This window comes from Megascapheus bottae, chromosome 12, assembly GCF_031878675.1.
Source record: "Megascapheus bottae isolate mThoBot1 chromosome 12, mThoBot2.hap1, whole genome shotgun sequence".
NCBI classification, from domain to species: Eukaryota; Metazoa; Chordata; class Mammalia; order Rodentia; family Geomyidae; genus Megascapheus; species Megascapheus bottae.
This window is the reverse complement of record NC_143520.1, coordinates 19,392,263-19,406,124: the sequence shown is the minus strand read 5'-3', so window position 1 is coordinate 19,406,124 and position 13,862 is coordinate 19,392,263. Positions and strand designations below refer to the sequence as shown.

General features: G+C 37.5%; 1 protein-coding gene across 1 annotated transcript in view; it reads left to right on the top strand.

Moving 5' to 3' along the window:
- Window positions 1–250: 250 nt before the first annotated feature.
- Window positions 251–13,862, top strand: part of Slc4a10 (solute carrier family 4 member 10) — a 260,215-nt gene continuing 246,603 nt past the window's right edge. The window contains exon 1 of the mRNA XM_090342743.1: window positions 251–410. Coding sequence (XP_090198869.1) covers window positions 363–410 — 48 coding nt within the window. The 5' untranslated portion in view covers window positions 251–362. The remainder of the gene's footprint in view (window positions 411–13,862) is intronic.

Genomic DNA, 13,862 nt, shown 5'->3' with positions numbered 1-13,862 from the left:
ATTGGGTTGGAGGGCCAGTTTGAATCTCTCTCTGTGAGAAGTTAGCACCTCAGATAAAATTCTTAATACCTATTAGCCTTGCAGCATTGCAGGCTGTATTTTATACAAGTAGCCAGGTGTGGGCAGTGATACAGGGCTTGGGGGATTGCTGTTACCGGCCCAGAGATCCAAGGCGTTCAGTGCAAAACCTGGCCAGCAGCCCGAGTGAGTAGGAGCCATGTGACTCTGGTGAGTTGGAGTGTGCAATTGCCTCCTGCTTCAGAGCTACCTGATCCGAATACTAAGCAGAGCGAGTGTCGGGCTGAGGGTAAGACACTGAAGACACTGCAGAGCAAGGTGCTTATTCCAGAGGCTTACAGAACATGGAGATTAAAGACCAGGGAGCCCAAATGGAGCCGCTGCTGCCTACGGTAAGAGACAACGTGCTGTCAAATAGATTAACCGCCTAGCTGCAAAACCTGTCAGGCAAGTGGTGTGCTAGATAGGTGCAGAGAGCTTACTTTTGGGGTGGTGAATAGCTCCCACGACATATGGACAGGGGTCTCCTCCCATCTCCGGAGACTGAAATGCATAAAGCAGAGCACATGATTTCCTCCCCCCATCTCAATATGGATGCACTATGGTGATGAAATGTCTCACGTTTGTTGCTGTTTGAAGAAATGGCTAGATTTTAGCAGCAGGGGCAGTTGTGTGTGTGTGTGTGTGTGTGTGTGTGTGTGTGTGTGTGTGTGTGTCCCTGTCTGTTCCTGCCTGTCTGTTTCCCAGGCTGTGCAGTGGTGGCTCAAAGCCCCTGCAAGCAAGCCCCCTTTTATCCTATTTAATCCCTGATAAATTTCCTTCCCATATCTCATCCTCAGGCAGTAAAGTGAGGGAATCCTGACTATTGCAGCTGTAGAGATTTAATTTCTGTAGAAACCAGAGGAAAGGGATGTGTGTGTGTGTGTGTGTGTGTGTGTGTGTGTGTGTGTGTGTGTGATCTGTCAGTCTCTTTCACAGGGAGATGTGTGTTATGATTCATGTGCAAAAAAGGTGTTTTTCTGGTGGATAGGCACATGATTTGGATTTGAGTGTCTGAAAGGTTCGGGAACTGTCATTTGCAAATAGCCCATCTGTTTATGTCTGGGTCCTTAAGCTGCCTACCTTGATTTAATTTTTGGATAAGTGATTGATTTGCCTGTCTTTCTCACAATTTCTCTGTCTGGCTCACAGACCTTGGAGATCTTCAGGCAACATCATTTTTAGTCTAGAGGAGCTGCTGTGTCCATGGTGGTGGTGAAGAGAAAAAAAAAAACCTCAGTATTTTCTTGACGCAGCGGAGATGCCAAATGCTAGCTTTCAGCCATCTATCAAAGCTGTCACAGCTCAGAGCACCAGAAATCCCCTCCCTGCACCAAAGCAGATGTGGGGGGAGGGGGTGGGTGGCGGCTGTTTCTCGGGTTTAGGTTATTCAGGTTGGTGACCTACCTAGCAGACTAGGGACTGGAATTAAGCTCTTCATTTCCAGGTCTATTCCTAGTTTTTGAACACATCACAGAATAGCAGAAAACTGTAGGGTCACTGCGTTTTCAAGGCCTTTCCTCTCCTGCCGGCTCCAAAGCTGCAAAAAGATTGCATGGGAATCAGCTGTGGCTACAGAGCATGCCCAGTGCTCCTGAGGATGCTGGGTTCAGGAAGAGAGGGAGCAGGGAGATGTGAAGAATGCAGTAGTCACCAGAGAGAATAGAGTCCAAATAAAGGGCAGGGGTAATGTGAGAGAGTGAAGGAAAGCCAGTGTGTCAGCAAGCCTCCTTGCTTAAAGTAGAGCCTAATCTCTGTGCATTTTAGTCTTATACAAAATAAGACTAAAATGTCCTCCACAAACTTGAATGTGACTAAAAAAAAAAAAAGAAATACATTAATAAGGTTCCATGGCTACTCAGAATAAAGTGCCGAAACTAGGCAACAAATTTTTCTGGATAAGATGGAGTAACTATACTCAAGAATTACAGCATGAAGATTCGAGAAAGATTAAATATAAGGGGGAAAAATTCCCTTTTGGCGGCAATCATAGTGGTGGATTGGAGCTTGTCCTAGAAAAGCAAGCTGCAGCCAGTTTGATGTGGCTTATGGATTGTCACTTGTTGGAAACAGTTAAAGGATTTAGGACCAAATGAGGATTAACTGGAGGAATTTAGAAACGAATGACATTACTGGGCTAGATGGACAACCAGTTTGTGGCTTACAATAATAAAACACAAGCTTGGCTATAAAGAAAGGTCTACAAAAAGTCTGGTCGAAAAATTTGAAAGTTTGTGTTTCATGGGAGAATAGCCAATATAGAATAACATATTTAATGATCAGACAGCACCAATTATAAGAAAAATGAACTTGAGAAGCTAGAAAAAGAGTACAGTTTTGGTTCAATTTTACATTTGTATAGAGTTTTCAACCTTTCCAATGATCTTTATTGCTTTTTTCTGTTAGTTCTGAAAACAAATATGCTATGTAAATGAGATATATTATCCTTATTGTGAAGGTGAGACATGTATGTACATGGAATTGAATAACATGTTTCAAGTCACATGGTGATGAAGCCAGGACTAGAATATAGGTCTTCTAAAACTAGTTCAGAAATTAAAAATAAGAATTGGATATATTTATATTTCATTCTTAACTAGGCTTAACACAATTATTAGATTAGAATTTTTATGATCTTCAAAAAGCAATACTCTTGAATTTTGTTTTAGCAAATTAATTAAATGACTGCAAACAATTATGTGAGTGACATAACAGAGAACAATATTTAAATACACAGTCCTTATACTTGGGAGAAGTTATGTCTAAGAACAATGGGAAAAGATTGGTATATTTTATCTGGGTTTTGTGCTGAGTCAATGAAATGACCTACATGAAATTCCTAGCGTCTAGGGGAACTGCTGAATAAAAGATAGTTTCTATTTTATCATTGATGGAAATATAGACATTGTGATAAATTTAGATGTAGGGCAGCTATTAAAGTTGATCCTTCGGACTATCTAGGAGGGAGGAAATATGGGAAACAACAGAGGTAAAGACCGTACAATGAAAGTAGGGTATGAGAGACTTTAGTTACCGTTGTGGAAACTTTGCATATGGTTGGAAAGACATTAAAAGCCATGATTAATGGTGGTACAAAAAAGAAGCAGGTAGATAAATGTTGAGAAAAGAAATTGTAGATGGACAATTATGTCAAATAAATAAATGTACTGATTCTTATAGACGTGAAGTGAAAGGAAATCTCTAATAGTTTACTTCTTATATAAGCACAGTTCATCTGAATGGAGTGGTGGCTGAGACATGGATACAGTCTGTATTCGTGAATCCTTATTAGTAAGCTTTAAAGAAAATTCTTTTTCACTAGACTAGTCACCATTGCTCTTTGTAGACCTTGGTACTTTAAGGATTAGGACATCCTATGTCTAGGTCCAGAGCATATTGTAGTCTAGTTGTGATAGTACTGTTATGTCTGAAGTTGGTGGGGTTTTGTTTGCGGGTTGGGGGGAGGGGGTGGGCCTTGGTTATGGAGCTTGAGCTCAGGGCCTGGGTGCTGTTTCTGAGCCTCTTTGCGCTGAAGTCTAGTGTTCTACCACTTGAGCTACAGCATCAATTCTGATTTTTTTTTTTATCACTGCAAACAGTTTACTAAAAGCAAAGCAAAAAAATACAAACAAACAGAATCCCTCTTGTTTCCATACACTTTTGATTTTTGAGGGGTTATTTAGCGATAAGAGTTTCATGCCCAGGCTGGCTTCAAACTGTGATTCTCAGATCTTAGCCTCTGGAGAATTTAGGATTATAGGCATGAGACACCTGTGTCTGTAATGTCTGAAGTTTTACAACAAGCATGTACAAATTTATTTGTTTATCTAATGCCTACTTTTGTTCAGTTCTTGGTGCTTGAAATATTACAAACAATACTGACAAACACTCTGTTTCTGTGAAATTCATTATCTAGTCTTGAGATGAGACTGAGTTGAATTTTTAAGTATTTCAAATATTTTGTCACTGTTTTTGAGAGAGGTATAGAGGGAGGACACACACATAATAGTAATGGTGTCTATGTCATCATTAATTATAAAGAGGACATTAGAATTTTAAAAATATGAAGGCAGATATTTAGGATATTGAATAATGATTTCATAATTTCATTTGATAGTCTATGTTGAGTTTGTCACTAGGGATGACCTGATAATTTTCTTTGCCAGTCTTGGGGCTTTAACTCAGGGCCTGGACTCTGTTCTTGGGCTTTCTCAAGGCTAGAGCTCACCACTTAAGCAACAGTACCACTTCTGGCTTTTTCTATGTATGTGGTAGGAATTGAACTTGGGTTTTCATGCATGCTAGGCAAATACTCAAAGACTAGGCCAAACTCCTGGCCAAGATGTGGAGAAAGACTCTAGGAAAGTATCTTTTTTTTTTTTTTTTTTGCCAGTTCTGGGCTTGAGCCCAGGGCCTGAGCACTGTCCTTGGACTTTCTCAAGGCTAGAGCTCTACCACTTGAGCCTCAGCACCACTTCCAGATTTTTTTTTTCCTTTGTATGTGGTACTGAGGAATCAAACCCGGGTCTTCGTGCATGCAAGGCAAGCACTCTACTCCTAGGCGGAACTCCCAGCCCCTAGGAAAGTATCTTTCTAACAAAACTTTTAACTTATGTAATTCAGTCTCAGTTGGTATATAGTAGTCAACTTTGGATGCTGTGTAAGATTCTCATAGTCTCACTTTGAATGAGGAAGAGGAAGGTGGGATATATATATATATGTATATATATATGTATATATATATATATACATATATATATATATATATCCTGGGGCTTTAAGTCAGGGCCTGAGTACTATGCTTGGACTTTCCTCAAGGCTTGAGCTCTACCACTTGAGCAACAGATCCACTGGGTCTGTGGCTCAAACATCAAACCTGGGTCTTCGTGCATACTAGGCAAGTGCATACTAGACTAGGTCGAACTCCCAGCCCCAGGAAGTTGTTTTAAATTGAGCTTTGCCACAAAACTTCTATAAAGTATGGAACTAAATGATACTTTTTGGAAGTGAATTGATAGTGCAGATGATAGATTTTAGCACCTATTTTTATTGTTAATTTCAGATTTCTAAATGGCCTAGTTTATACAATTGTTTTATTTATTGGAAGAAATTATGAAAACTTCCATATATTATTAAACTAAGAGAAGAAATCAAATTAAAATATCAAAGTTATAAAAAGAGTACCTGGCTTGCCTAAGTAACAATGTTTTATATTTTATTTGAATTGTGACTTAAATTATACTTTGAACTTAAAGCTAACCAACTCACAAGACAGTATATAGGCAGCATTAAATATCAGTCCTTATTGATACTTCTGTGATTTGAATTCTTTTTTTTTTTTTTTTTGCCAGTCCTGTGCTTGAGCTCAGGGCCTGAACACTGTCCTTGGTCTTTCTCAAGGCTAGAGCTTTACCACTGGAGCCTCAGCACCACTTCCAGCTTTTTTCTATGTATGTGGTACCGAGGAATCGAACCTGGGTCGCCGTGCATGCTAGGCAAGCACTCTACCACTAGGCCAAACTCCCGGCCCCTGTGATTTGAATTCTTATACTAGCAAAGGGAAACTACAGGAAGTAAAATATATGTATAGGATGATAAGGGCTGGATTGTAAGTCTAAAGGCTACTATAAAAAGTTTATGATGAAAATATTGAGGCCAGAATAGGAATTGGGATAATTTGTGATTGATTGCTAGGAAAAATCTAGGAGACAAATATAATGCAAAAGCATGGTCAGAATATAGTCACACTCCTATGATATATGAAAGGGACATGGGGACAAAAACATGAGAAGGAGTATCAATGTATGAGAAGTAATGCACCTGCTATCTGATGAATATAACTGTAACCCCTCTATACATTACAATAAAAATCTATATTTTGGTTTTATGAGGACATAAATTTCCCACTATTTGGGATGAATACCAATGAGTGTGATTGCACTAGGCTTCTGAAGTAGCCATACCTTTTGTAGTTATATCAGCAAGGAAGGAGAGCTTCTGTTGCTCTATATCCTCCCTTTCAATTGGTGTTGGCACTGATTTGTATCTTGGCTATTATAATAGGTGTATACTACTATCTTACTTCCTTATTTTCCATTTTCCTGATGACATATGATGTGGAGCATTTTTCATACCTATTTGACAATTATCTCTCTATTTTTGTGATATATCTGTTATGATTTTTGGCCCAGTATTAATTGAGTTGTTTTATTATTAATTTTTGTTGTTTGGTTTGAAAAGTTCTTGGTGTAATAGTTTTGATCAGGATCTTTGTGCAGATATTTTCTTCCAGTCTGTTTTCTTCCATTCTCTTTACAGTGTCTTTTATAAGACAGCATTTAAAATTTTAATGCAGTCGAGTATATCACTTCTTTTTTCCATGGACTGTGATTTTGATTCTGTAACTACCAGTCCTTGCTTAGATCGACTGTATTTTATCCCATGTTATCTTGTAGGAGTTTCAGTATTTATTTATTTACCTGTTTACTTATTCCCTTATTTTTTGGTGTTGGTACTGTGATTGAACTCAGGGCCTGGGTGCTGTTCCTTAGAGTTTTGCTCAAGGCTATGCTCTACTACATGGGCCTCAGCTCTGCTTTTTGATAGTTAATTAGAGAGAAGAGTCTCACAATCTTTCCTATCCTGACTAGCTTTGAACTAATATCCTCAGAATTCAGCCTTCTGAGTAGCTAGGATTATGGGTATAAGCTACCTGTACCCAACCATGCTCTAAAGTTTATGTTGTGATTTATTTTGAGCTAATTTTTTATCAGTGTTAAAATCTGTGCCTATATTCATTTTTATTGCATGTGGATATCAAGTTCCTCAATCTTTAAACAGTAACTGTAATATTATTTCTGAGTTTATTTTTGGCTCTTTATTCTGTTCCATTGATGTACTTGCTTATTCTGGCTTACCTCACTTAATATAATTTTTTTCTAGGTCTTTCCATTTCCTTATGAATGGGGTAGCAACATTCTTTCTGATGGAAGCATAGAATTCTATTATGTATATATTTCTTTTTTTATATTCAATAATTTTAGTTTCAGAGTAAACATGACAGGATACTGAAAAGGTGTTTTAAGATACAATCAAGCCTTCAAAACACATAACAGGGCCAGAGGTTAGCCTAGTGGTGAGTGCTTGCCTAGCTTGCACCAAGACCAAGGTTCAGTTCTTCAGTACCATATACATAGAAAAAAAAGCCAGAAATGGTGCTGTGGCTCAAATGGTAGAGCTCTAGCCTTGAGAAAGCCTAAGGACAGTGCCCAGGCCCTGAGTTCAAGGCCCAGGACTGGCAGAAAACAAAAAACAAAAACATACTAGCAGTACCTTACTTTATTTTTTTATTTTATTTATTTATTTATTTATTTTTGCCAGTCCTGGGCTTGAGCTCAGGGCCTGAGCACTGTCCTTGGACTTTCTCAAGGCTAGAGCTCTTCCACTTGAGCCTTAGCACCACTTCTGGCTTTTTTCTATATATGTGGTACCAAGGAATCGAACCCGGGTCCTCGTGCATGCTAGGCAAGCACTTTAACCACTAGGCCAAACTCCTGGCCCTGGCCTTTTTTTTTTTGCCAGTCACGGGCTTGAGCTCAGGGCCTGAGCACTGTCCTTGGACTTTCTCAAGGTTAGAGAGCTCTACCACTTGAGCCTCAGCACCATTTCTGGCTTTTTTTTTCCTATGTGTGTGGTACCAAGGAATCGAACCCGGGTCTTCATGCATGCTAGGCAAGCACTCTACCACTAGGCCAAACTCCCGGCCCCCTTACTCACTTTAATGTTTATCAAATTTTTCTTAAATTTTTAAATTTAATGCTTATCAAAACTTTAAATTTATGTACGTTTATGAAGGTAAAATTTAGTACTATTTATAATTTAATCATTCATACTACTGGGTGTAAATATGAATGTGAAATTGATAGACTCTAATCAAATAATATTATAATTTAAAAGATAAATTAGAGTTCTTAAAAGAGATAAAATTGATATTTAAACAAGAGTTGCTCTTTTTTCCAATATTTATTCACTGACAGTCCTGGGCTTGAACTCAGGACTGAGCTTTGTCCTTTGGCTTTATTGCTCCAGGCTAATGCTCTACCACTTGAGCCAGAGCTCCACTTCCAATTTTTTGGTGATTAATTGGATTAGGAATTTCACAGACTTTTCCTGCCCAGGTTGGCTTCAAAACACCATTACAAACATGAAATACTGGCACCTGGCCAAGCTCTCATTTTAATTATGTCTTGATATGCAACAGAAAAGAGTATGAAAGTAATATATTGATTTTAATACAAGTATATATGTGTAAGATTAATATGCAACCCTACCTAAGCACATAGAAATACATTTCATTGTAAAAATGGTTAAAATTGCTCAGATATATCAGCAGCTATGCTTGAAGTGTAAGAAAATATGTCTATTTTTTCATTCATTTCTATATTTTCTAATATTAAAATGTACTAATATATTGCTTTAAAACCATGGTGATAAACCATTATGTAGCTCTTATAATAATTACATTTAGAATTCTTTATAATTGAAAGTCTTTTTAAAAATTTTATTGTTGGGGTAATGTACACAGGGGTTATAGTTACATTTGTCAGGGAGTGGGTGCATATGTCTTAAATATTTCTCATGTTTTTTCCCCTTTTCCCTCTTTTCACCCCTCCCAATCATCTTGTTTTCTCCTGTTCCCTTCCCTATTTCAAATAAACAAATAAACCTATATACAACATAGCAGGTAACTAAGTCAAATACAGAAACCACATGAAACTAACCACAAGGGGAAAAAAAGATAAAAGAAATAACTGCACATAATATATTGAGAACAACAATCACAAAGAAAAACCACTTGTTATCATATCCTAGAGTTCATTTTGTTTAGTGTCATCCTATATGACCATATGTACATAGCTTTTGAGCTATTGTGATCCTCTGCTAGAAGAGTCTTAGATGTATACTAATTATTACAAATGAGGGAAACCACTGAGCCTATGTTCCTTTGGGTCTGGCTTACTTCACTTAATATGATTTTTTTCCCAGTCTTTCCATTTCCTTACAAATGGGGCAATGTCATTCTTTCTGGCAGCATAGAATTCCATTGTGTACAAGTACCACACCTTCTTGATCCATTCATCTACTGAAGGGCATCTGGGTTGGTTCCATTTCTTTGCTATGGTAAATAATCCTTCAATGAACAGTGTTGCGCTGGTAGGTTACTGTGGCCTTGTTTGTGATCATTTGGGTAAATGTCCAGGAGTGAGATTGCTGGGTCATAGGGGAGCTCTATGTTTAGTATTTTGAACCAGTTTTCATTCCCACCAATGGTGTAGTAGCATTCCCTTTTGGACACATCCCTACCAGCATCTGTTGTTAATAGTTTTCTTGATAATGACCATTCTAACTGAAGCGAAGTGGAATCTCAATGTGGTTTTGATTTGCATTTCTTTTATGGCCAGAAAAGTTTAACATTTCTTCATGTGTCTATTCCTATTTTCTCTCCAAAAAACTGCCATTTTAATGGAATGGTTTATTTCTTTGAGGATTTTTTTGAGGGGGACGTTAATTTTTTGAGCTCCATGTATATTTTTGATATGTATATTTTTGTCTACTTTTATAGCTAGTGCAGATCTCTCAATCTTTGGGCTTTCTATTTATCTTGCTAGCTATGTCCTTTGCCATGCAGAAGCTCTGCAGTTTAATGTGATCTCATTTATCCAGTCTTTCTTTTATTTCCTGTGTTTCGGGATCTTTATTTCAGAATTTTTTTTTTCTTCTGCCAGCCCTAAGGCTTGAACTCAGGGCCTGAGCATTGTTCTTGGGCTTTCTCAAGACTAGAGCTCAACCACTTGAGCCACACCATTTCTGGCCTTTTTTACATATGTGATACTGAGGAATTGAACCCAGGTCTTCATGCTTGCTAAGGCAAACACTCTACCAGTAGGCCAAATTCCTGACTCTATTTCAGAAGTTTTGAACTGTGCTAAGGAGCCCTAGAGTATTCCCTTTGTGTAATATTTTCAGGGTATCTGCTCTTACCTAGAAGTCTCTGATCCATTTGATGTTGGTTCTGGTGCAGGGTGATATATTAGGATCTGTCTTCAGTTTTCTACATTACACTAGATTCTTAATTTACAGTTGATTAAACTGAACAGCAAAGATATAAAACATGTATCAGCTATACTAGCTGATATCAGAGCTTAGTGTAGTTTCAAGTCTCTTGACTCCTAGTTTATCACTCTTACATTAATGTTTAGTTTCTGTTTTAATACAGAGTCACATTTATCTGAGTGACAAAGTAAAATGACAATTAGACAATCTTTATGAAATAATAATAGATAATATCTCTGGCTAATAAGTTCAAACATCTCTAATCATCATGATAATCCTATCAGATTGTTAATGCTTTCAGCCTAACAGTTGAAGAAATGAATAAATTACCCAGTTTCATATAACTAATTAAAAAGTGACTCCACTCCTCTCAAGTTAATTAAAAAATAAAAAATTTCCTTTCTCCCTACTCTTCTAATCAATTACAAATGTTCTATGATGCAAGAGGCTATGAAAATGTGTTGTTGATCACATATTGGATGCTTCCATTTATATAAAATGTTTAGAGGGGCGGAGAGTATGGCCTAGTGGTACAGTGCTTGCCTAGCATGCATAAAGACCAGTGTTCTATTCCTCGGTACCACATACCTAGAAAAAGCCGGAAATGGTGTTGTGGCTCAATTGACAGAACTCTAACCTTGAGAAAGCCCAGAGACAATGCTCAGGCCCTGAGTTCAAGCCCCAGGACTGGCAAAAATAATGTTTAGAGTAGGCAAATCCTTTAAGATACAAGGTAGATTAGTAATTTCCATAGTCTTGGACATGGAGAATATTTGGAGCAAGGGTAAGAGACACAGAGTTTCTTTTCTGTGGTGTTAGAAATGGCTTAGAAGCCGGGTGCCGGTGGCTCACATCTGTAGCCCTAGCTACTCAAGAGGCTGAGATGTGAGGATCAGGGTTTAAAGCCAGCCCAGGCACTAAAGAATGTAAGACTCTTATCCCCAATTAACCACTAGAAAATGGGAAGTGGGGCTGTGGTACCAAGAGTAGAGCAGTAGCCTTGAGCTGATGAGCTCAGGGACAGCATCCAGGCCGAGTTCAACCCCATGATTTCCACCCCCCCACAAAAAAAAGAAATGGCTTAGAATTAAGTGATGGGAATAGTTGTACAACTCTAGTAAAAATTGCTGAAATTTTCCAATAGTGAGTTTTATCTGGAAAAAAAAAAACACCTCTCAGCAAGGCATTGTTTAGCTGTTGCTTATATGGAAGAGGGAAGAAATGTAGGATCTGTCAAATGGTTGTATCATATACATTTAATTCATGAAGAAGGAAAATAAAGTATTAATAAAAATGAAAAACCACATAGTTTTATACTTAGCTATTTGTTTTGTGATGAGACTGCTAAGATTTATAAGGGTTTCAGCAAATTACTTGCATATCTAGAGGTCTTTGGGACATGCTCAAGGCTTGAGAAGGTGAGTGGAACATTCTTTGCGCAGAGGATATGATCATCTATTTTATTTGGATCAAATTATTTTTTCTTCAAATTATCTTTTTAGTTGAATCATTTTCTCTTGCCATGCTTTTAGCTTCAATATGAGGAACAACAGAGCAACTAAATTTCAGCCTCACTTTTTGTTGTCAGCCATTTGTGAGGTCATTGTTGATCTGCCTTCCAAAAATTGTTACTATATCTTACACCAAAATCCAATTTATTAACCTTTTTTTTGGTTTTGTTTTGTTTCCTACCAATACTGAGGCATGAACTTAAAAGCTTGTGTTCCTGCTAACTTTACTCACAGTTGGCACTCTTCTAGCTATGCCTCCAGTTCCAGCTTTTTGCTATTTAAATTCTTGAAGATTTGTCTGCCTGGGCTGGCTTTAAATTAAGATCCTCAGGTCTCAGCCTCCTGAGTATCTGGGATTATAGTCATACACTTATTCTATGGCCCATATGTCCAGATAAAATTAACTATTTTATATTGGTCTTTATTGGAATTTCTTTTCAATATCTTAGAATACTACAAGCTCAACAAAACCTTCATATGACATTCATATATGTAAAATACAAATGAGGAAGGAAACAGACTCAGAGTAGCGGAAAGCAGGTGTTAGTTGCATGAGGATTGCATTAATAGGGATGGTAATTACTAGAAAAGAGGATGAGGTAACTTTTAGTTCTGTAGAATTGTTACAAGCTTGTCACTGAAATGGTGTTTTCATTAACATATCATTGTAATTGGCTTAGAAAAACTGCTTAACATCCATGTGATTATTAATCAATTAAGTAGTTATTGCTATTTTATGTGATATCATAAAAGTAAAAATGAAAACATTTAGAAAATCTTAATTGATTTGGTTCATTAAATACATAAAAGAAGTATTTTCATTCCCTAATAGTTTTCCATGGTGGGGCTCTTACCTTAGATGTTAAGGAAATCACTACTCATTTAATTTAGTAGTTATTGAAGCTTTTTATTTTTTCAAGGACATCAGTGAAAGGCTTGAGTAAGAGCAGGATAAATTATTTCTCATTGTATTACTTACTTGTTTTCCTTGTTGAGATGGGCAGGTATGTGTACATTATTTTCCTAGAGCTATCATACCAAAGTACAACACTTATTTTATTGTCTTATGGTTCTGGAGGTCTGAAATCAGTCTCAGGAAAACCATACTCTTCCAAAGACTGCCCAGAACTTGCTTTACAACTGAAGCTGATCTCAAATGTATAATTCTCTTATCTCAGCTGCCTCAGTGCTGGGATTACATGTGTGAACTGCTATGCCTGGCTCAGAATGTTGTGTAATAATTACCAGATACATCAGTCCAAGTATGTATGGCAATTTCTGTGCATCCACTTGATCATGTTCACCGTCATACCAAAACTAGGACCGTTCCTTTATACTTCATTGCCCCCACTACATTATTTCTCAGGTCTAGACAATAGTGATTCACTTTCTGCTGATTTGTGTTTTTTTTTCTAAAGATTAGGTTTATGTGGACATTTCCTTTAAATGATACACTAGAGATAGTCTTTACATCTAGCTCCATTTAAGTAGAATATTTTCAGGTCTCTTTGTTCCTATTTATTACTGAACAATAATACATTATATGATCTATGGAATTTTATTTCATATTGGATTATCATCATCTGCTTTCTAACTTTTAGCAATTATAAATAACAGTGGTATAATTTCATATATGTGTCCATATGTGCACATTTTTGTATCCACTCATCTCTTGGCATCTGGGTTGTTTCCATCGCTTGGCTATTGTGGACACTGGCAGCCATGAACATGGCTGTGCATGTGTCCTTATCATATCCTGGGTTATGATACTCAGAGTAGATACCTAGGAGTGGTATGGATGGGTCCTAGGGAAGGGCTATGTTTAGTTTTTTTGAGGAACCTACAAACTGCTTTCCAGAGTAGTTGTACTAGTTTACATTCCCTGCAGCAGTGCAGTAGGGTTCTTCTTTCTCCAGATCCCCACCAGCATTTATTGTTGTCTGAATTCAAAATATTGTGGTAAGGTGGTATCTCAGGGTTGTTTTTATTTGCTTTTCCTTTATGACCATGGATGATGAGCATTTTCTCATATGTTTCTTGGCCATTATTATTATTATTTTTTGCCAGTCCTGGGCTTGAGCTCAGGGCCTGAACACTATCCTTGGACTTTCTCAAGGCTAGAAGCTCTACCACTTGAGCCTCAGCACCATTTCCAGCTTTTTTTTTCTATGTATGTGGTAC